The sequence below is a fragment of the Dendropsophus ebraccatus genome, chromosome 7, assembly GCF_027789765.1.
Source record: "Dendropsophus ebraccatus isolate aDenEbr1 chromosome 7, aDenEbr1.pat, whole genome shotgun sequence".
NCBI classification, from domain to species: Eukaryota; Metazoa; Chordata; class Amphibia; order Anura; family Hylidae; genus Dendropsophus; species Dendropsophus ebraccatus.
In genome coordinates this window covers 112754282-112777881 of record NC_091460.1, presented here as the reverse complement: position 1 = coordinate 112777881, position 23600 = coordinate 112754282, and the positions used below count along the sequence as shown (strand labels likewise).

Genomic DNA, 23600 nt, shown 5'->3' with positions numbered 1-23600 from the left:
TGACACTGGGAGATGGTGTAACAATTACAACTAATCTCTCTGCAATATAGACAGTATGTGCTGTTGGATACAATGGCAGGGATCAGGGATCCTTCAATGATATGCCGCGAGCCCGCGAGGATTATGTATCAAGAGAGGATTATCCCTTTAGATATTTACTTTTTTCTTTTACACAATCACCACTTAACTTAATGCGTTTTCTGTGCGGCATGTGTTTGTGATGAACAGCTAGTTCGGCAGTTGCTAATTGCTATATTATTTGTTTGCTGCTGATAATATTTTACACACTGGCCGTACAGTAATCGCTATGGCTGAGAGATACGCGTTAGGAGGCACAGGAAGAGAGTTTAGATCTGTGGTAGTCGCCGCTGACTGCGTGCGATAATCTCTGTAGACAGCGGATTAGAGATAGCACACTATTACATGCATTGCTATGTACTATGAGCCATAACTGCCCGTAGTGGCAGGTTAGCGCTATGATCACCGCCAAATGTGCGCAACCTCGCTTACACCGGCGGCCGGGAGATGGCACCCAATCTAGGTTATCTCTATCTCCTAAGATGCTAACCGCTCACAACGGCGGATGCTCAACTTACAATCTTACATTCCCTGCCTCGCTTGGTATCACAACTAGCGATAATGCAAGATGCTGCTACATTACTTCCAACTAGGATATCAATACAGTGTGTCTCTAAACTAAAAATGCCATTGCCATCTTTCTGACTAGTTTCGTCGGAATTTCCCGACTTTATCAAAGTATTGGCGTTGGCGGGCGGGGCCTCAGCAGTGATTATATAGATGCTGAGGATAACCCGCCCATGATACTAAGATCCTGGCCAATCGTCGCCTTCAGGGGGGTGGTCCATTTAAAATAACTTCGGTCATTTGAATTACAAGGAAAGCCTCTAGATTCAAATTTCGCGGGTGATTTGCTAATCACTCACTCACTCTTGCGCATGCGTTTGGACTTAGGTTATTAGGAGTCCAGTACCTTCCACTGCGTATAAAACATGGGGCATTTTTTAAATCTAATTATGTGCTACATTAAGGTCTATGAAATAATGTTTGTAAGTGCACATATTCTGAAATAAAAAAATGTGTAATCCCGGACGCTCCCATAAACTTCTATGGGGGCATCTGTGATAGAATTTCGAACAAAATCTAGGGCAGGATCTATAATTTTCTGACCTATTTTCTATATTGGACACCCTACAGGAAAAATCCTGAAAGGTGTCAGTGCCATAGGTGTCAATATAACCCTATGGGTCAGGAAATCTATCTGGATTTCCTGATAGGAAATTGGGATAGATTTTCCTGACGTGTGAAGGGGAGCTTACAGTAAGATCCACAGCAGAAAATTTCCAAACCTGTGTGAACTAAAGCAAGAAAATTCGAAACAAATCCTGGCTTTTATACCTAAAAAGAAAAAAATATTCAGAGCTAACTGAGTATTTTTTTTTTTAATTTCTGTATATACTGTTTAAAGCAATGCTGTTTTTTAATGTCCACAGTTTTTTTTATATCATCAAGACATCTTTGCATGATCCACCTAATCTTTTGTTAATTAATTAATTAATTAATTATTTTTTTGTAGGTTGTAAACAGAACGGAACAAAACTTGGTGATGTAATTCTGCCCCCATGGGCCAAAGGGGACCCTCGGGAATTTATCCGTGTGCATAGAGAGGTAAAGGAGAATGAGATACAATACAATATCTTAAATACAGTGTATCTATACAACCAGACATGTACTGATGATACATCATGTTACTGTACAACATTTAAGATCTGCTACCGTAGGATAACAATAGAAAGATTTACCAAAATGAACAACAACAAAAAGGCCAAGTTACTTATAATCCAAAATTTCACTGTATATCCAAATGCAATACATAATTATATGTGCAAATATATATATGTGTGTGTGTGTATATATATATATATATATAATAACTTCTACTACTTGTGAATGCATTAGTTATATAGGTAATTTGATGAAGGTGTTCTAATATTAGCTGACCATGTATCACAGGGTTCAATATAAAGACTCTTACTATTCCCTCCAGGCTCTGGAATGTGACTACGTCAGTGCCCACCTGCATGAATGGATAGACCTGATCTTTGGGTACAAGCAACAGGGACCAGCTGCTGTAGATGCTGTCAATGTTTTTCATCACCTCTTCTACGAGGGACAAGTGGACATCTACAACATTAATGACCCTTTAAAAGAAACCGCTACCATAGGCTTTATAAATAATTTTGGGCAGATACCTAAGCAGGTAAGGAAGCTTTTTTGTGAAAAGAAGGCATTATATTCAACTACTGCATGTATCCTAAAATGTAATAGAGAAACATGTTATTAATGGCAGGAAGAACTAGCTTAAATTTACCAGCCATTTTACTCCCTTGATTAGATTTAGGGGACATGGTGGTCTCCCTGCTTTTTTGCCACAATACATGTTTGTTTAAAGCAGGTATGGGGAACCTTCAGCCCTCCAGCTGTTGCCAAACTACAATCCCCATCCTGCCTGGACAGCCGAAGGTTCGCTTTGTCTTTTCAGGCAGGATGGGAATTGTAGTTTGGCAGCAACTGGAGGGCCGAAGATTTCCCATCCCTGGTTTTTAAAGTCTAGAGAGGAGCAAGCACGCTTGTTCGGAAATAGTGTTCGCTCTAGTATCAGACCATATGAAAGTACTCCATACTTGAGAGAGTACTGCGTGCTGCTTGGGTGCTTTGTAAAAAAAAAAAAAAAGACTGCTAAGAAGCCTTTCAACAAGCTTCAGGTTGCCCCCACCCTCGAGTATATAACCATGTGCCCCCCACTCAGCAGAGAGGAGGGTACCAAGTTAATCTGAAAGTGACAGTCTGGCCCCAAGGGGGTTAAATTAATCCCCTGGGGGCCAGACTGGGCTCTGTTGGGTGAAGGGGGGTTGGGATTATACTTGGGATTGTAAGGATCGGGGATCATTATTATATTGCATAATAGACGCCAGCTTCTCAACAGTATATTAAATTAAAACAGCATAAATTCATTTATTTTGCTTTTGTAAGCAAAAAATAGCAAAATTAGAAGGAAAGTATGCTGCGTTAGGTAATTATATAGTAAAGAAGCTGGGGGCTGTAATGCCATAGATGGGAAGGGGGTCATGTCTATTGCATTCTAGCCACCAGCTTCTTTACAGTATATTAACTTAATACAGCATATTTTTGTTCTAATTTTGCTATTTCTTATATTGCTATTTTTCAGCACCTGGATGCTCGAGTCTCCTGTTGGGGCTCGAAAAATCCTTGACTCATTTGAGTTTTTCGGTACTGGCTCAGCTCTATTAAAATCTAAATGCCTTTTTTGCAGCCATCACTTAGTAGTTGTTTTCTAGTGTACCGTGAATAATCCTTTCATGTAAAAGATGCCAAAACACCAGTTGCCCATAACTCTGAATTGCAGAGAAGTCCAGACGCTCTTGTTAATGCCTTCATACAATTCATGTAGCAAATGTACGTTTATCCTTTCACTTCACCACATGTAATCTCTAAATATAAACTTCTCTCACTGTCTTTTTTTTATTAAGTTATTTAAAAAGCCACATCCACCGAAACGTGTTAGAAGTCGCCTTAACGGAGATATGTCATCGGTGTCTATGCCCCTGGGATCGGCGTGTGACAAGATATTTTTCCATCACTTGGACAATTTGAGGCCTTCCTTGGCACCGGTCAAAGGTATTAACGTTATTGGATTGAAAATTGGGACATAAAAATATAACAAAGGCACACAATATAATGTGTTTAGGATATTAAGCTCCCTATAAACACAGTATTGTGACATCATCAGAACTGAGCCAAGCCTATAAATACATGCCTGCTTGTGACATTGTAATAATCTGTATATACACACACGCACATAGTTGTGTCCCCATTACTGTCAAGCACAGCGTATACAAATTCACAGGAGATAATACCCATTATAGTCTCCTCATCAGCATAGACTGTTACTCATCTATAGAGGAGAGCTAAGCCAATCAGAACTATAAACCTTATCCTGTAGACAGCCTTTGTTTACTTAATAAAGATTAGTTTGTATCAGTAATAGAACACGTATGTGTATATTAGCAGACAAAGTTGGATACATTATAGCATATGGTTCTCCTGTGAATGCTGCTAATCTTCAATGCATGGCATTCAGGGCTTTATAGTTGAGGATGTTCAGGGCATAAGTTCGATCTTGGCTTGTCATGCGGATAGTGCCTCTCTGTCATGGTAGCCTAATGTGCAGCTCTGTTATAATATCTTAAAGGGGTGGTATCACAAAGAAACCTGGTATAGGTCTATGCTGATGCATTAGGTTAAATGAAACCTATTTACAATGTACAAGCATTTCTTAAATTGTATGGTTTAAAAGGTATAGATTCACTAATTCCCCATGTGCTACTTTGTTGTGATAACCTGTTACCCTTGGTTAAAGGGAAACTCTGGGCAGCCTTATTTTTTTTAAAAATTCCAAACAGTGCAAGGTTCTTACCTTTGTTCCCCCTGACACTCTTCATGTAGCTATACAGTAGTCCCGCTCCGCTGATGCAGTTTTCTGCCTGCTCCGTCTCTTACTGTTCCTCTTCTTGTGCACTGCTATTAGACTACATCTCCCAGCAGTCTTTGCAGTGCACGCTTAGAACATTCTGTTTCTTCAACTCCCATAACCTTGCTCCTTCTCACACATGCTCCACCCCTTTCTGGGCATCCTGTCAATGACACCCCCCCCCCCCCCTCCCAATCTGCCCGTGCCCCACACCCTCTACACATCTGCATTTTCAGTCTGTGCTCCACAAACTCACTCTGTGTGAGACGGAGGTCATATGATCTTTGTCTCCTGTGAGAGAGAGCAGGAGACAGAGTGGATTGCAGGTAGGCCAGTTTTCTGCACTTCCTGGATGTCAATCACCTACAGCAGAACTGCACAGACACGTTAATACATTATATAGAGTACAAAAAAAGAAGAATAGATCTGGAAAAACAAGGTCTGCACCTCCACAATATAGTAAAAAAGTGCAAGTGCACGAAGTCCACGTGACGGAACGCGTGGGGTTAATCTGCCTGATCCATCCGTGAGACAGCAATTGTGATTGGACATATTATCTGTTTATTTAATTTTTTTTGATCCATGTTTTTTCACTTCATTGTATATTAATTTCTTTTCTTTTAGGATATTGTTATGTTTCAGACTTTTTCACATGCACTTGCACTTTGTGGCACTTAATAATAGGGTCAGATAGTTTACATACAAATTTTTGCACTACATTATAATCATATTTGTTTATTAATTTCTGCTGTTTCTGTACTATCATGTGGGGTGGACCAGTCTTTCACTGTGCCTTATTGGGGCCAGTGGTAGGATTTTGTGTGTGTTTTTAAAGGTTTTTAATCTTGTGTCTTTTTTGGATTGGACTTAAATAAAGAATATTTACTATATTGTGGAGGTGCAGACCTTGTTTTTCCAGATCTATTCTTCTTTTTTTGTACACTATGGTAGTCCTTGGGTCTGGATAGGACTAGCACTCCGGTACTATTGTATGTGGTGCCCGCCTTATATATGTGTAATACATACTATAGAGACATCTATGTAATTGTAATGTACATTTAATAAAAAATAATTTTCCCTTTTTAGAGCTCCACTTTAAAGGGGTTATCCAGCGTTAGAAAAACATTGCCGCTTTCTTCCAGAGACAGCACCACTCTTGTCTCCAGTTTGGGTGCAGGTTTTGCAACTTAGTTTCACTGAAGCGAATGGAGCTTAATTTAACTGGAGACTAGAGTTGTGTTGTCTCTTGGAGAAAATGATCATGTTTGTCTAAAGCTGGATATTCCCTTTAAGGCCCGCTAGGCATCCAAATCCAAGCCCGCTACCTTAGGCCACTCGTGCTCAGTTCAGTCACAGTCACTTGATCCATCCCATTAGTAACTGCCAGTTTTCACTATGCATGCAAGCAAGGGGGATTGTGGGAAAGTTTCTGTACTGTTGCATGGTAACAGCAGGGTCACCACTCAAAGAGGAAACCAGAGAGTAATCAGATGCATAGAGAAGAAAAACAGTACAGTAATGTAAGCTACTTTACTAAAAACAGCAAACTTGTTCTCCTTTACATAAATGTATGTGGTACACATCTGATTTACCTTCTATGCTTCGTGACACCCCTTTACACTGTATGTCCGCTAAATGGTATAGTAGTGGAACAGAAGGTTTACATCTTTTTATACATACTTGGCATAAACAGAGACGTATAACTCATACTTCTGCATGTGTTCTTTTGGCTTCTTTTGTACATCGCTTTACGTTTAACATTTGTTCGTTCATAAAAACTTTTGTCATTTTTCTAAGAACTGAAAGAGCCGGTGGGTCAGATTGTTTGCACAGATAAAGGAATACTGGCTGTAGAACAGAACAAAGTGCTCATCCCACCCACCTGGAACAAGACGTTTGCGTGGGGCTATGCAGACCTCAGCTGCAGACTGGGAACATACGAGTCTGACAAGGTTTGTCACTGACCCTCTCTCCTGCGGTAAGGACTCAATTTGCAGTGTATATGGATACTAAATGTTTTCTTGTTTTGCAGGCCGTTGTCGTCTATGAATGCTTATCCGAATGGGGGCAGATTCTATGTGCCATTTGCCCAAACCCCAAAATGGTTATTACTGGGGGAACTAGTACAGTGATCTGCGTGTGGGAGATGGGAACTTCAAAAGAAAAAGCAAAATCTCTCACATTGAAACAGGTTTGTAAAAACTGTTGCCATATAGTGTGGACCATCCCATATAACAACAGTCTGACTGTGTAGTCTGGACCTTCCCCTATAACAGCAGTCCATGTAGTCTAGACCTCCTCCTATAACAACAGTCTGACTGTGTAGTCTGGACCTTCCCCTATAACAGCAGTCCATGTAGTCTAGACCTCCTCCTATAACAGCAGTCTGGCTGTGTAGTCTGGACCTCCCACTATAACAGCAGTTTGGTTGTGTAGTCTGGACCTCCCCCTATAATAGCAGTCCATGTAGTCTAGACATCCCCCTATAACAACAGTCTGGTTGTGTAGTCTGGACCTCCCCCTATAACAGCAGTCTGGTTGTGTAGTCTGGACCTCCCTCTATAACCACAGTCTGGTTATATAGTCTGGACCTCCCCCTATAACGGCAGTCTGGCTGTGTAGTCTGAATCTCCCCCTATAGTAGCAGTCTGTTTGTGTAGTCTGGACCTCCCCCTATAATTGCAGTCTAGCTGTATTGCCTGGACCTTCCTCCTATAATAGTAGACTGGCTGTGTAGTCCGGACCTTGTCCCATAACAGCAGTCAGGCCTACCCTCTATAATAGCAGTATAGCTATGGCCCCTACAACAACACCCAGGCTGTTGACCACCTCCCATAACAGAAGATGTGTAGATGGGATCATCATAGAAAGTGTAAAGTGTATCTCTAGTGGAGAGGGTCAGTTTAGTGAAAAGTTACTATTGTGCAGCACTCTGCATGTTAGTGATTTCTCTAATGTAAATCTTGAATTTGGCTCTGGAATAGGCTTCAAAGCACCTGCTCTGCCTGTCACATCTATCAGTACCTTATAAGATGAGCTTCCCGCTGCATCTCCACAGCTCTCGTCTCCAAGGTAAGACCCAGTGCCATAGACTTACATTATGCTGGGTCTCGCACTAGAGATGGGAGCTATGGAGACTAGCGATGAGCAAACCTTGTGCATGTTCGGGTCCATCTAGACCTGAGCGTGCGACATTTGATTAGTGGTGGCTGCTGAAGTTGGATGCAGCCCTAGGGAGTCCTGGAAACATAGCTACAGTCTATGGCTATATTCATATTTTCCAGGCAGCCTTAGGGCTTCATCCAACTTCTGCAGCCAGCGCTACAAGATGAACATGCTGATGATATTCCTTTCTGTTTTGGCTCGCAGGCGCTGATTGGACACACAGACACTGTGACATGTCTGACTGCTTCATTGGCCTATCACATAGTTGTCAGTGGATCACGTGACCGCACGTGCATCATCTGGGACCTGAACAAGCTTTCTTTTGTGACACAATTACGTGGTCACAGAGCTCCTGTGTCGGCTCTCTGTATAAATGAATTAACGGTGAGTGTCCATTAGTTGCAGTGAATGGAAAACCAGTAAATGAAGATACAGAACTGTAAGGCTGGCTTCACACTATGTTTTTGCAATTCGTTTTTTCAATTCGTTTTTTGCAAAGAAGGGATGGAAAAAACGGATGCAACTGTGTGCATTCGTTTTTCTATTGACTTCCGTTATAAAAAAAAAACGGATCAAAGCGGATGTGAACCCATTCTTACTGCTTAATTTTGGGTGGCATTATCCCATGGAATATATTGTGTATATATTAATAGTATGCATAAAAATAAAAATGTCATCCACAGCAATTGATGAAAAAAGATCTAGAGATGAGTGAAACTTGAGCATGATCGAGTTCATCCAAATGTGAACGCTCAGCATGTGATTACCAGTGGCTGTAGAAGTTGGATGCAGCCCTAGAGAGTCCTGCAAAACATGGTTATGGCCTATGGCTGTATCCATGTTTTCCAGGACTCCCTAGGGCTGCATCCAACTACTTCAACCACCAATAATCAAATGCTGATTGATCAGAATCACTTGAATCACGCTCATGTCTAGTTCTGACATATTATTCCGATATCATACAAGGAAATATGAGCTAAAACATGACTAACCACTGTACTGTGCTGTTACTCTGTTCTAGGGCGACATTGTGTCCTGTGCTGGTACTTACATTCATGTCTGGAGCATAAATGGTAACCCTATTGTCAGCGTGAATACATTCACCGGGAGGAGCCAACAGATTCTATGCTGCTGCCTCTCTGAAATGAATGAATGGGACACACAAAATGTTTTTGTCACCGGACATTCAGATGGAGTTGTGCGCGTAAGTGAAGACATACTAGTGTTTATAGGACTTGTAGTGAATGCAGGTATATACTGCACTACCAGACATGGGTCCACGGACAAGAGTGTGCTCTTTTTTTTTTATTTTTTTCTAACCTCATATTACGTGTGTTCAAGGTTATACTTTATGTTGCTGCCCATGGTGAGACTAACAATTCCTTCCGTACTTGTTATTGTCTATTCAGTCTCCTCCCCCCAGTTCTAAGATGCTGCTTTCTGTGTAAGACACAAAAAAATGTGTGTGAGCTTTTCTCTCCATCTTTCCCTCTTCCCCCCTACCTTCTGAGACATCTGATGTAAACAAGTCCCTATCTGCAACTCTGTGATGCCCAGAGGGATAATCACAGTGAGTTCATTAGCAACTTGACCTTGGATTAAAGGGGTAGTGCGGCGGTAAAAAATTATTCACAGAATAACACACATTACAAAGTTATACAACTTTGTAATGTATGTTATGTCTGTGAATGGCCCCCTTCCCCGTGTCCCACCACCCCCACCCGTGTACCCGTGTGCTGAGCCGCGATTGGCCGAGCACAGTTATGCTCAGCCAATCGCGGCTGAGCAGCTGATGACACGGCCAGCACTCTGGAAGATCGGAGGTGTTCGGGCCGGCCGGCCGAAGATGACGTTTGGCACAAGATGGCGGACGCGTGTCGGCACGGATCCGGTATGTATAAAGCACTACACTTCCGGGTACACGGGTGGGGGTGGTGGGACACGGGGAAGGGGGCCATTCACAGACATTCACAGTTGTATAACTTTGTAATGTGTGTTATTCTGTGAATAATTTTTTACCGCCGCACTACCCCTTTAACCCTCCCAGCATTACATAGAAGCTACAAAGTTGCAGATACAGCCTGCCAGGGACTTGTTTACATCAACCATCTCAGAAGGACAGCGGTGATAAGGGGGAGACTGAGAGAAAAGCTCACACACAGATTTTTGTGTCTTCAGCAGAAAGCAGCAGCTCAGAACTGGAGGAAGGAGACTAAATAAATAATAAGTATAGAATGAATTGTTAGTCTCACTATGGGTAGCAACATATGGAAAGTTATGTTTGAGTGGAATACCCCTTTATTACAGATGAGCGTGTTAAGCATGTTTTATGTCAGCTGTCCTGGTTTATTATAGTGTACTGTAATACATTTTACTATATGTTATATAGAAGAGAGTTGCAATACGTTGTATTTAGCTGGCACAGAACCCCACAATGTTACTTTTTATTCTAGTTTTGGAGAATGGAGTTTTTACAAGTGCCAGAGACGCCAGCACCAGAGCCGGTTGATACCTTGGAAATGCCGGATGACTGCTCAGAAACACAAATAGGTATTGGGACCCGCTCACCATTTTCAATGTCCTTGTGATTTTATTTTTGTTCTTTATTCTGCATTTTCTGTAGCTATTACTGCTCATTGCAGTTATGTGGTGTTTTCTTTGTGTAACAAAACGCAGGACATGAAGCTCAGGAAGATGACAGCAGCGACTCGGATGTGGAAGATCAGAGCTCCAGCCAAGACACCAGAGTAAAGGACGGCCAGAGCCAGCCTAGCAATGTCACTCCCAGGACCAGGGCATCGTCTGCCAGAGCCGGCTTAGCAGCATGGTCAGCAGACAGCAGCTCTGATGATTCCAGACGCTGGTCAGATCAGCTGAGTTTAGATGAAAAAGATGGCTTCGTCTTTGTAAATTATTCTGAAGGTCAATCAAAGGTGCAGTTCCCACAGGTCCAGAGTGGCAGCTCAACAACCCAACCTGAAAGCCGACACTATAACAAACTGAAAACTGGTAAGAGGAACTAATATGATACACTGTCCGTAGGAGACAGCTGTTCCTTTATTCTCCTACCATGAGTATTTTCCTGGGGGAACAGTCCCGACCCTACTAAAGCCATTGGAATAGGCTGTGAACTCTATGATATATAGATAGATTTATTTTATATATTTTTTTTTCTTTCAAATCAACTGGTGTCAGAAAGTTAAATGGCTCTATAAATTACTTAGTCTTCCATTACTTATCAGCTGAAGTATGCCCTACAGGAAGTGGCATTTTCTTTCCAGTCCGACACAGTATTCTCTGCTGCCACCTCTGTCCGTGACAGGAACCATCCAGTGTCAGACTAGAACAAATACACCACTTTCTGCAGAACATAAAGCAGCTGATAAGTACTGAAAGACTTGAGATATAGAAGCAAATTACAAATATATATAACTTTCTGGTACTAGTTGAGTTGGGGAAAAAAATCCTCGGAGTGCCCCTTTAATATACGATAAAGGTGACTGCAGATTTATTTCTTTTAAATTGGTTCTAAATGGATGCCAGCCCAGCAGTCAGGTGATCCCCTGATTCAGGTTTTCTAAGCCCTGGAGATCAGCTGTTATTGATGCATGTGCCTGCTGCGGACTGCATGTGACTGCTGCAGGGCAGGGGGGAATGAAGCAGTCACTTAATAATATGCCAGTAGTAATAGTGGAACATTCCAGCAGCTGGCTCCCATCAGCTTTAGATAGCAGCGGTTACAGCAGCTTGTAGTCCGCTATGGATCCACTTGACTACAGATTGTCATATGCGGGGCATCTTGCTAGATTCCTGCTTTTGCTGCTTCATTACAGATAGACAGCACTAGGAAGACATGTACATTCGGCTATTGCTATCAAGCACTTACTGACTTATAATAGGGTCCATCACTTTCACAATGCTGCATGCTGCGCTATTCTTCCCGTCAGATATGACATTTATGAATCTGACAGAAGCGCCGGATATGTGACCAGACCTTACTTATATAATAGTGTGACACATGACAGGCTGATAGTCTGTGTAAGGCTTCATTCTGATTTGCAGACTTCTTTGCTTTATTTCAGGATACAGGTGGGAGCGGCAGCTAGTATTTAGGAGTAAGCTTACTATGCACACTGCATTTGATCGGAAAGACAATGCTCACCCTGCAGAGATCACAGCACTGGGGATATCCAAGTAAGTGCTGGGAAAACTGATGATGCGTTCTATAACAGTCTTTGCTTTAGCTATGTAGATGTAACCAGTAGCGTTGTGACATGAGGGATTATATTTCTCATATACAGTCATCTAAAAGACACCTGAAGTGGGGCTCACACATTGCAATAGCTGGTGATGTGCATTGGATTTAGCACCTACAAACTACGGCATCTTTCATCAGCGAGACATTGCACCTCCATGAGTTTGTACAATGCTCATTCGGAATTTACTTGCACATAGGGATGGGTGATATGGCCAAAAAATAAAATATCGTAAAATATCCGGGGTAAAAAAAAAAATTTCTCGATTTTATTTTATTTATTTTTGATTTATTTTATTTAGGGTGTAGTAGTAGAGGCATAGTCGATTAGGGGTGTAGTAGTAGATAAGGGGTGTAGCAGTAGTGGGCGTAGTAGTAGCAGCAGTAGTATCAGGAGTGGGGGTAGTAGTAGAGCAGTATTGGGGGTATTAGTAGAGCAGTATTGGGGGTAGTAGTAGCAGCAATGGTAGTACAAGCAGTAGAGCAGTATTAGTAGCAGTAGAGCAGTATTGGGGTAGTAGTAGAGCAGTATGGGAGTAGTTTTGGGGGTAGTAGAGTAGTCTTGCAGTACTGACTGCACTGACTAGCACCACTACTCACACCATGAAGCGGGCACCACCTCCATGTCTCCGGTGCTCTAAGGAGCCGCTCCCCGTCTGTGCGAGCATCTTGGCCGGTGGGTGCGGGCGGTGGTGACGGCTCCAGTGCTCCGGGTGAGGGTAGGCTACTCTGGGTGCGGGCGGGTGGCGGTGGTGCTCCGGGTGCGAGCAGGCGGTCCTGCTCTGACCTGCAGGAGGAGCAGCACCACTTCTCCCCCTGCAGGTCGGAGCTCTTTTTTTTTTTTCCTTGAAAATCGAATTTACAATTTTCATAGGAATTGAAATCGATTCTTAAAGGGAACCAATCACCCCGAAAATCGATGTAAAGACAAGGATATGTGCTGATAGATCACCCAGCACACTTCCCAAATATGCCCCTGTAACCTCTGTGCCCCCCTCAATGAGACAGTAATCTTACTTTCTTCTTGTCACGCGCTGTATGTAAATTTTTGCTAACTAGTCCGGGTGGGCGTATGTAGTCCTGGTGGGCGTATGTAGTCACGGTCCGTGGGCGTATCTACTCACGGTCCGGGGGCGTATGTAGTCGCGGTCTTCGGCTGTAATCACGCCCAGAGGGGTGTGATTCGGCGGCTTGCGGTCCAGTGACGTCATCCGGCGGCTTGCGTTCCGCGTCGCGGCCGCGCTGACGTGTTCGGGAACCCGCGCATGTGCAGTACGGCGGGAGACGACGCTGACGTACTGCGCATGCGCGGGTTCCCGAACACGTCGGCGCGGCCGCGACGCGGAACGCAAGCCGCCGGATGACGTCACTGGACCGCAAGCCGCCGAATCACGCCCCTCTGGGCGTGATTACAGCCGAAGACCGCGACTACATACGCCCCCGGACCGTGAGTAGATACGCCCACGGACCGTGACTACATACGCCCACCAGGACTACATACGCCCACCCGGACTAGTTAGCAAAAATTTACATACAGCGCGTGACAAGAAGAAAGTAAGATTACTGTCTAATTGAGGGGGGCACAGAGGTTACAGGGGCATATTTGGGAAGTGTGCTGGGTGATCTATCAGCACATATCCTTGTCTTTACATTGATTTTCGGGGTGATTGGTTCCCTTTAAAATCTAGGCCAATTAATTTGATTAATCACCCAGCCCTACTTGCACATCTTCATCTATCCTTAGTAGAAATTAGCGAACCTCAAGCACACTTGGGTTAGTCTGAACCTGAACACTCTACATTTTATTATCGGTGGCTGAAGAAGTTGCATGCAGCCTTAGGGAGTCCTGGAAAACATGGATATAGCCTATGGCCTATGACTGTATCCATGTTTTCCAGGCAGCCTATTACATGGCCCAATGACTTTCTGTAAGCGAGGGCAGATCTTTTAGATTGGCACTCGCTTATTGAGCCCATAAGGCTGCATCCAACTTTTTTAGCAACCGGTAATCAAATGGAGAGTGTTCGGGTTCGGACTAACTCAAGTTTGCTCAAGGTTCATCCCTAATCCTTACTGTTTTGACAGCAAAAATTAAGTTGGAAATGGACAGTCTGGCTTGACCATGCAGGCTCCTTTCTGGCTGTATTCCATTGAGTTGATGTCACATTATAGTTTAATATTACATTTTCGCACGTTCAATATTTAGGTTGTTTATTTTTAGTCTATAGTACATTGGGTACACTGCTGCATTTTTTACTGCTGCTTATGAAGGTGTCCTTATACTATAAGAAGCGTTTTTTCTCTGTTAAACCCTTCTTAGTAGAGATGAGTGAACCAACCATAGGCTGTATCTATATTTTCCAAGCAGTCCTTAGGCTGCGTTCACCTTCTTCAGACATCAGGATTCAAAAGCCGATCGTTCCGGTTTGTACATACCCGAACCTCAGCAGGTTCGCTCATCTCTAATTTATAGCTTAACTGTTTGATCGCTTACATTGTGTGTTCTTCTGCAGGGATCACAGCAGGATCCTGGTTGGAGACAGCAGAGGACGAGTGTTCAGCTGGTCAGTAAGTGATCAGCCAGGACGATCTGCTGCTGACCACTGGGTAAAGGATGAAGGGATGGACAGTTGTTCAGGATGTGCTGTGAGGTTTTCCCTGACTGAGAGGAGACACCATTGCAGAAACTGCGGGCAGCTTTTTTGCCAAAAGTAAGTATTTGTCCTACTGCTAGAAAGTATGAGAAACAGGGGCGTAACTACCACTGTAGCAGCCAAAGCAGCAGCTATGGGGTCCACTGTATCAGGGGGCCATTCCTGCAATACACTGGGCCTACTGAGCTGTCATCATACTACCAAGGAAGATGCCTACCATGAGGGACACTACGTACTGGGGAGGGTAGGATACTATTGGAGATGACTATTTTGGAGGACACTATGGGCGATGTCTGCCATGGGGGGCACTATCTACTGTAGGGGGATACAAGGGGAGATGCCTAACATATGCTATCTACTTGGCGGAAGACTAGCAAACAGGGGGATTATCTGCAGTGGGAGGGGGGCCCAATCAAAAGTTTGCTATGGGGCCCAGCCCTTTCTAGTTATGCCACTGATGGGAAAAACCCTTCGAAATTCCATTCTCTTTCCAGGGTAACATAAACTCTTGTAGTGGTTTGTTAGGCTTGCCAACATTTATTTATTGTAGCGTTCCTAGATCTGACTTCTTGACTAGTCCAGCACCAGTTCTGATCAGTTGAGACAAAGAAGAGGAAAAAAAACAACAAAAAATTGAAAATTGGTCAGGATGCACCTATATGTGATTGTGCTGCTAGACAGACACCACTTATATAGCATAATGGATCGGTTTTATTGGAAGCCAGATAATGTAATAGTACATTATCAAAGCGATTTTTTGTAACCGTTTTATTTTATTAATATCTTTTAATAGGTGCGGTCTGGACACAGTATTCCAGATGTTGTCTCACTAGAGCTTTGTACAGTGGGATTACAGTCTACCTATTGGAAACAGATCACTGATCTCAGGGAGACCAGCCAAAGAAAACAATGTCTGCTGCTGGCTAAAGCGCTCAATACAGTGAAATCCTAGGTGCATTTCTCCCTGGGAAAGCACTTTAGCCAGCAGCCAGTGGTGTTATCTTTGACTGGTCTTCCTGAGATCAGTGATTTGTTTCCCATATGGCTCTACTAACCATTGCTCCCACCTAACCAGAATCCTGCTCCACACTGATGAGGGGCAACACCCTAAAACAGCTGTCTGTGGATGGATACATGGCCTTGGTTTTTCCCTTGTCATTACATTGACTTATAGGGCCACTTAATATGGTGGTTTTTGTGGTTTCCCTACAGGAATCACCCCTTGGCTTGGCCCTTTCCAGAGGGATACATGGCTAGTCCTGTGTTTCGAGACTCTTAAATGAGGCTCCACTCTGTTTTTTGCAATCTTCCTATTGGTTATACCTCTAGCAAAGCTGCCCAGTTAAGGCTGTCAGAGATGATTACTCCTAAATCCTTCTCTTCTGAAGTCTTCACTAACACAGAATTAAATGTTTCTCTTTGCTTTTTTAATAATAATATTAATAATAATTCTCTCTTGCCTCATGATGATAACCTCTCACCTCTGTTTTTGTCCCCATCTTTAGGTGCAGTCGATTCCAGTCAGAAATTAAGCGCCTGAAGATCTCTTCCCCAGTGAGAGTATGTCAGAACTGTTACTACAATTTACAGCATGAGCGGGGCTCTGAGGAGTCTTCAAGGAACTAGATGGGCTTCTAGACACTCCACTAAGAAAACTCCACTTTGTGCTGTAACCATTCTTTCCAAAGGGTTTGGACCGTAAAAAAAAAATCAGTTTACATGCAACTTTGTTTTGTGTTCTGAACACGGCAAGAAGGGATCACTTGGCTCACTAAGGACTTTACACTGAATTTAATCACTGATTCGATGGTGAGCTTCTCTATATTCTAGTCCTGCTGCTACATCTGCCGGCTGAAGAAAGCGTCCAACCAACAGCTCCCATACTACGTTGTCTTTGTTTTGTAGAGCAGTCCCCTCGGCACAGTAACCCAATAGATAGCTTTTCGGACAAATAAGCCGCTTACGAAGAAATGACTCGAAGTCGTGTACAGTTTATTGTAAATAAAATATTGGCCTTTTTATGAAAATCTCCAGTTTAACTTGCCTGTTACATTGGGACTAAGTCTTCAGAAAGGAACTCAAGTAATAGATCACCAATATACTTTTTGTTCGTACTGTCGTTTTGCTCTACATCATCCATGTATGTATTCGTAAGGCATCTCTTTTACCTCCGCTCTCGCAGCTGAACCTTGCCTAAAAAAAACACATCACTGGGATTTATTCGCTTTGGTTCGACACCAATCCATACCGCAGTGGCCAACCAAACGGCACTTAAATTCAGATTCAGTAGCTCTCAATCCATTTAATAGGTTTTAGCATAAATTCTGTGCATGTTTTGGGGGTTCTGGGGTTGTGCACTCTGATATTAAAACTGCACACACTCAACCTACGTCTGCGAAATGTCTTGTGATGTCAAGAAGAACAAAGTTGGGAATACACCAGTGTTGTGTTACCTCCTTCACGTATAGAGACACAGCCCAGCCTAACTGCATGGGGGGAAAAAAGGGTGAAGGTCTGTGGTTAATCGTGTCCGGTTGTAGAGGCAGCGTACATCGTGGTGTGGCAGTATAGTGGCATCGGTTGTAATGACGCTCACAAGCCATAATCAGTCGCAGTGGCATAGGAATAATGGATTGTATATATATATATATATATCAGGTTGCATGGCTGATCCGTTCCATGCATAGCACAAAGTCTCTCGTTCTCTTCATTTCTTAGTGAATACAGTCGATCTGTGGCATAGATGTGTGTGTTGCAGCACAGGGCATTTTTTTTTTTTAAATAAAGGCACATACCATTTTTTTAAATGAAATTCTATGAATTTTAACTCCTGTCCGTAAAGGGAATGTTGATTATGACTATTGCTGCGGAGATGCGTTCACTGTACTGATGTGTGGAGGCCTGTGCTTACTATAGAAAACTGCAAAAATGAGGTCCCCCCATTTAAGCAATACAATGGATCAGCTTCATATTTTAGTCTATTTTTAGCATTATTTATTATAATTTTTTTTTTACCTGAAGCCTCATTATCTAATCTCATGTTAGTGAGGAAGCGTTAAGTCAAATGGATAGCGGCCCCTTTAAACAGTTCCCACTCTGATGCTAAAACTGGTTAGTTTGGCCTACAGTTATTCTCAGTGGCGTACGAGACGTAATCATGTAATACTCACTCCTGTAATAAATGTGCTATCAAATTGTTTATCCCCCTCCCTAAACTGATATTACAGAAAACAAATCAAATCATGGCAACCAACTTAGGGGGCATTCACACGTTACGTAATTACAGCCTATTACACGGACCAGAATTTGGAACTCCTGGTATTATCATACTAAAACGGTTTAACTCTTCACCCTACGGTAGGGCGAAGATTTAAAGATGGAAAACTCTGAATTCCATTCTGTAGCACATCGTCCGTCTTTAGGGACCACTAAGTGCGGACTCTTATTTCCCAACATACAGTTTCGGTGGCCCAATTCCTTACTATGGTTGATAAATGATGGTGGTAATACTCCTCGACTCCCTGGGTCTGCAGCGCAGGATTTCTTAGCAATTATGTTTTGTAATTGTAATAATTAAAAACTCCACATTATTTCTCAGTCTTAAGAGTAACTCCCAACATTGCTCAAAGGTGTAAATTGCCGCTGAATGGAACAAATCGGAAATTTGCTTTATTTGCCAGGTTTGCACTAGACAAGATGATGGTTTATGTATATTTTTGTGCACCCCACCCCCAAAAAGCCATCCTGTTTACTTGTTAAGATTCCGCTTTCCTATTCTAAAGGGGTTTGGCTTAATAAGGACCAGGGATGGAGACTCTCTCTATTCCAGTTTTGTATGTACATATTGGGTGATATGCCTTTGAGCAGTGTTACTAAAAAGCCCTCAGTGGTTCTTTTACAGATGCATGAACTATAGCGGGAAGGAAGGGAATCAAATGTTATTTTGTATCCTGCTGGAAAAATGTATACATATGATGGCCCATTTCTGACTCTCATAATAAATATATATATATAATTTGGAAATTATGGAAAGAGACTCCAATACTTTTAGACCCTTGTATCCTCCAGTATATTTGTAAGATGTAATCTAATTGTACTGTCATGCTTTCCAATAGAACAGGCATTGTAAGACGCTCGCCTTAGTCCTATAGAAACACTATCGATTAATTATTTTGCACCTTTATGTAACATAGCAGTAGTAGCCAAATTTTTATTTGTGTTCTGTATTATTTTGACACTCATTTGGATTCATAATAAACAAAAAAAACTGTGTATAAAAAAAAAATATTTATGCAGTGAAAAGAAGCAAAAAAAAATTTTTAGGAAGTATTTTTCATTTCAGCAAGTTTTGTTACTTGTTGCATGAGTAATTAACACAGCTGACTTTTTGTGTCAGTGCAATGTATATTTTATTTTGTTCTGTTTATTAACTTGTACGGCCTTACAGACAGCCATGTTATTTATATGGCAGCAGAAGTTGTTCGGCAATAGCTGGCGATGACCGGAGAGAGGAATTTTGTACTGTATTACAGAATTCGGTATATGTTTTTTTTTGGTGGTTAAATGTTCACGGCCTGGAGAAACTAGCGTGCGGTCTGTAATATATGAATGTTTATTGTATATTTGTCTCAAAGTCAAGAACATAGAGTAACACGATTACAATACATGACTAAATGCAATAGGTCAGGTACTTAAGTTAATTTTTTTTTCATTATGAATAAATACCTGCTATTTACCACCAATACAATGGCTTTGAGTCTTTTTTTTCCATCCAATTTGATTTTAGAAATTTGTGTAAGGGTACGTTCACACGTACCGGATCCACAGCAGATTTTCTGCTGCAGATCCGCAGCAGGTTTCATCTAAATAACTGAACACAGCATCAAATCTGCACCATCAAATCTATTGCAGATCTGCTGTGGATTCTGTACGTGTGAACGCACCCTAAAGGGATAATTGTTAGGCCTCATTCACACTTAGCATATGCTACATTTTCTGTGTATTTTCAGATTAGCATATGCTTTTTTTTTTTTTTTTTCAAAGTAACGTTATTCACAACTATTACTATTTTGGAGACTTTACACCTTTTTTACATTTATTCTGAAAGACGACATAACTAGGACAAAGAGAAGTGAGGTATAATATACTTTAATTTTCATATAAACACAAAGAAAATAAATATGTACAAGAATCAAACCTAAAAAATAATATTCAAGTGTTCCTTAAATTAGTTTACATACATGTCTGGCACCAAAAAGCAGCAATTTTTTTACCATTTCATGACAAAAGAACAAATATTGCTTGTTATAGTTTTGTTTTTCTAAAAAGCCAACTGAAAAAATAGATCTATACTTTGTTTCCCTCATGTTTGTGCTTACATTTACTAAAGTTACTTTGGTCTCTTAAAAAAATAAATAAATAAAAAAACTAACATTTTGGAAGTATGTATGTTCAGGCAGAACTTGAAGGGACTGCTCCTTCTAGATATTCTGCAGGCTAAAGGACTATAAAGCTAGCCGCACACATTAGTAGAGATAAGGAAATCTCAAGGACGCTCTGATTCGTCTGAACCCAAGCGTGCAGCATTTGATTACCTGGGACTGAAGACGACGGATGCAGCCAAAGGGAGCCCTGGAAAACATGGATATGGCCTATGGTTATATCCATGTTTTTAAGCCAGCCTTATGGCTGCATCCAACGACAGTGGCCAGTAACAAATTGCTGCATGCTTGGGTTTGCTCATCTCTACACATTAGATAAATGTTGTGAGACTGCAAATGAAGAGTTCTGGTTCTCAGGAGAAAGAAAAATCAACATGTTAGATTTCAATATTTGCCATGGAAGATAGTAGACAGAGGGTCCTGGCATGTTGAGTATGTATGTCTTAGAAGGAAGTTAGGAGGAATAGCTCTCCAATGTATATGGTTAAAACACTAAATATATATATTTACCACACACAGTACCAAAGCGCCCTTCTAAATTACAAAAGTGTAACAGTTCCCTTAAGTTCTGCTGTGGAATGAGACATTCTGTCAAAGTTGCTTTTTTTTTTTTTTTTTCTTTAAAGGAATTACAGAAAGAACATCTTATTTACCATGGGATGAACTCAATTTAAAATGTAAAAAAAAATCACTTTTTTTTAATAAACTGCACTGTCAGTTCAAAAGTAGTTTAACTTTATGGCCACAATTAAAGCATCCATGAAACTAAGTGTAAGGGATTCCTTTTGAGCAATTCCTGTGTTAAAGTAGGAATATCATCCCCTGTGCCCGCAGTACGTTGGCAAAAAGTAATGTTTTGCGCAAACCAAAAGTGTGCGACTTTTTGCTGTTGGACACTGTGCTCTCCTGACACTGTGCAGGGGCCGTGTCTCCTCCCATTCCTGATTTAGGATGTTTCAACAATGAGGCTATTTTATATATTTCTTTCTACGGCAGCCGCCTTTTAATGGTGAAAAGACAGACATAATTTTTATGTAGTGGGAACATAGCCTTATCATGATTTATGCCTGCAAGCAGGTGAGAATCTACACCAGATCAGAGCATGGCAGCCTTGGATTCACCAGATGTACAAAAAGGTGTGTACCTCTCAATAAATCCGGTATGTGACCCCTAATAATCAGTTTTCTGGAACGTTTAGGCACTTTTTTTTTTAAGATGTTTATGGCTTGTTTGCAAACTACTTTTTAGCATTTGCTGTAGCCCACAAAGGTCCAAATATGGGAAAAAAACTGCTCAAAAAAACATTCCAAATGAGATTTGAGGCTTGTGTAAAAATTGCCTTTTCCTATTTCACTATTAATATGGAAATGTGTTAAAGATTTATGCATCTTACTCTCTATTACTAATGCTATCATTGGTGGGGACCGGGAACACATGAACACAGCCTATGACCTGTGGCTGTATCCATGTTAACAATAAATAGGGAGGTGGCCGGTATGTGTGTTGCTCTCTAGCGATGGTAGATACGGAAACAGCCATCTGACTGTACTCTCTCACCGACTTGGCTGCAGGAAGGTGCTACCGTTCTGGCCACAAAGTAGCAAAACTAAATTTTCTATGCCAGAAAGCTAGCATCCATAATTGACTAAATACCCTGCAAAGTGCCAGACCTTTATCAAAGATATTTCAATGTCTAGATCTTTAACTGTAAATTCCCGCTTGGAGATTATAGCTAAAACATCATGGGAAATAAATAAATCTGCATGTTCCAGGAAACTGTCTTATGCGGCTCGCACAACTTTTTTAATGTGTTTTAAAAATGTGATATTGGGGCGTGGCTTGGCTGGAATGGAGAAATTGTGTATTACTTACATCATTCTGTTCAGCAGTTCTCCTGCTAGACAGGACAATGGATTCAGGCTGCACTACTCCTACCACCTGCTGACTAGAGATGAGCGAACCTGCCGAGGTTCGGATTCGTATGAACCTGAACTCTCGGCGTCTGATGCCCGCTCTGTGAAGAGGGTGGATACAGCTGGAGGACCGCCTGGAAAACTGGGAGGCTGCAGACAGCAGGAATAAGACGCCGAGAGTTCAGGTTCATACAAACCCGAACCTCGGCAGGTTCGCTCATCTCTACTGCTGACTGACAATGTCTGCCTATACACAGTATAGATAGAAACTACCTATCAGCAGCTGGTGCTCATGAATATCCAGAACTACTGAGAACAGACCACTTCTTGTCCATGGTATTCAGGAGGATATCTCTGGATCAGCTGCACAGAACAATGTAAGTGATACATCATTCTGCTCAGCTTCTCTGTCACTAGTTTATGCTACTCTTTAAGGCCCTATTACACTGATAGTGAGTACCGGGCGTATTCAGCCCATAATTGCTTGGTGTAATAGAAGACAATGATCAGCTGACATTCCGACGTCTTACAACAGGCTGAAACGCTACAGATCTGCTGACGTCCCTTTGTTGAACAGAAGCGACAGCAGCAGACCGCCACTATCTCCTATGGGCTGTCCGGACGATCTGACAATCACCCAGGCAGCTCCCTGTGCCCCGGATCTTACCAGCTCCTTCTCGCTCGCTGTCAGCACGAGTAATAGCGTCGGCAGCGGGCGGGGGAACAAGAAGCAAGCAAGTTCTGACCTGAAAGGTTGTCGCTTGCTTGCCCTCCACATCACCCAGTGTAATAGGACAGCATAAGACACAGGCTGTAGGTATCCTATATAAAGCTGATAGCATTTACAAGAATACAGCTGCTGTAGGCAAGTACAATATCATCAATGATGAATATACAGTATTAGGCTATGTTCCCACACAGTATTTTTGCTAAGTATTATGGCCAGTATCTTTTACCCAAAACCAGGAGTAGATTGAAAACACAGAAGGGCTATGTTCACACACTGTTGAAATTGAGTGGATGGCCGCCATATAATGGCAAATAACTGCTGTTATTTTAAACCAACCGCCACTAGATGACGGCCATCCACTCAATTTCAACAGTGTGTGAACATAGCCAAATACCGACCAAAATACTGAGCAAAAATACTGTGTGGGAACCCAGCCTAAAGTCGAATTTACAATAATATTAAAAACTGAGAAAATTGTGGCATAAAATCTAGTAAAGGGCCCAAGGATAGGAGGAAAAGAGGAGTGCTAGACTTCCATTATCTATAATGGACCGACCCCCTTAAAAGGGGAATTTATTTTTTCAAATCAACTGGTACCAGAAAGATCTATAGATTTGTAATTGATTTCTATTTAAAAATCTTCAGTCTTCCTGTAATTATCAGCTGCTGTATGTCCTGCAGGAAGTGGTGTATTCTTTCCAGTCTGACACAGTGCTCTCTTCTGCTACCTCTGTCCATGACAGGAACTGTCCAGAGCAGAAGCAGTTTTCTATGGGGAGCTGCAGCTCTGGACAGTTCCTGTCATGGACAGAGGTGGCAGCAGAGAGCACTGTGTCAGACTAGAAATAATACACCACTTCCTGCAGGACATA

General features: G+C 42.0%; 1 protein-coding gene across 12 annotated transcripts in view; it reads left to right on the top strand.

Moving 5' to 3' along the window:
* The window catches only part of WDFY3 (WD repeat and FYVE domain containing 3), a 230262-nt gene extending 210871 nt beyond the window's left edge, over positions 1-19391 (top strand). For all 12 annotated transcript variants that reach the window (XM_069978200.1, XM_069978202.1, XM_069978204.1 and 9 more), the window contains 12 exons: positions 1595-1686; positions 2066-2278; positions 3570-3717; positions 6368-6522; positions 6603-6761; positions 7940-8119; positions 8757-8939; positions 10189-10285; positions 10412-10744; positions 11818-11929; positions 14504-14701; positions 16150-19391. In XM_069978200.1, coding sequence (XP_069834301.1) covers positions 1595-1686; positions 2066-2278; positions 3570-3717; positions 6368-6522; positions 6603-6761; positions 7940-8119; positions 8757-8939; positions 10189-10285; positions 10412-10744; positions 11818-11929; positions 14504-14701; positions 16150-16270 — 1991 coding nt within the window. In that variant the 3' untranslated portion in view covers positions 16271-19391. The remainder of the gene's footprint in view (positions 1-1594; positions 1687-2065; positions 2279-3569; positions 3718-6367; positions 6523-6602; positions 6762-7939; positions 8120-8756; positions 8940-10188; positions 10286-10411; positions 10745-11817; positions 11930-14503; positions 14702-16149) is intronic.
* The last annotated feature ends 4209 nt before the right edge of the window (positions 19392-23600 follow it).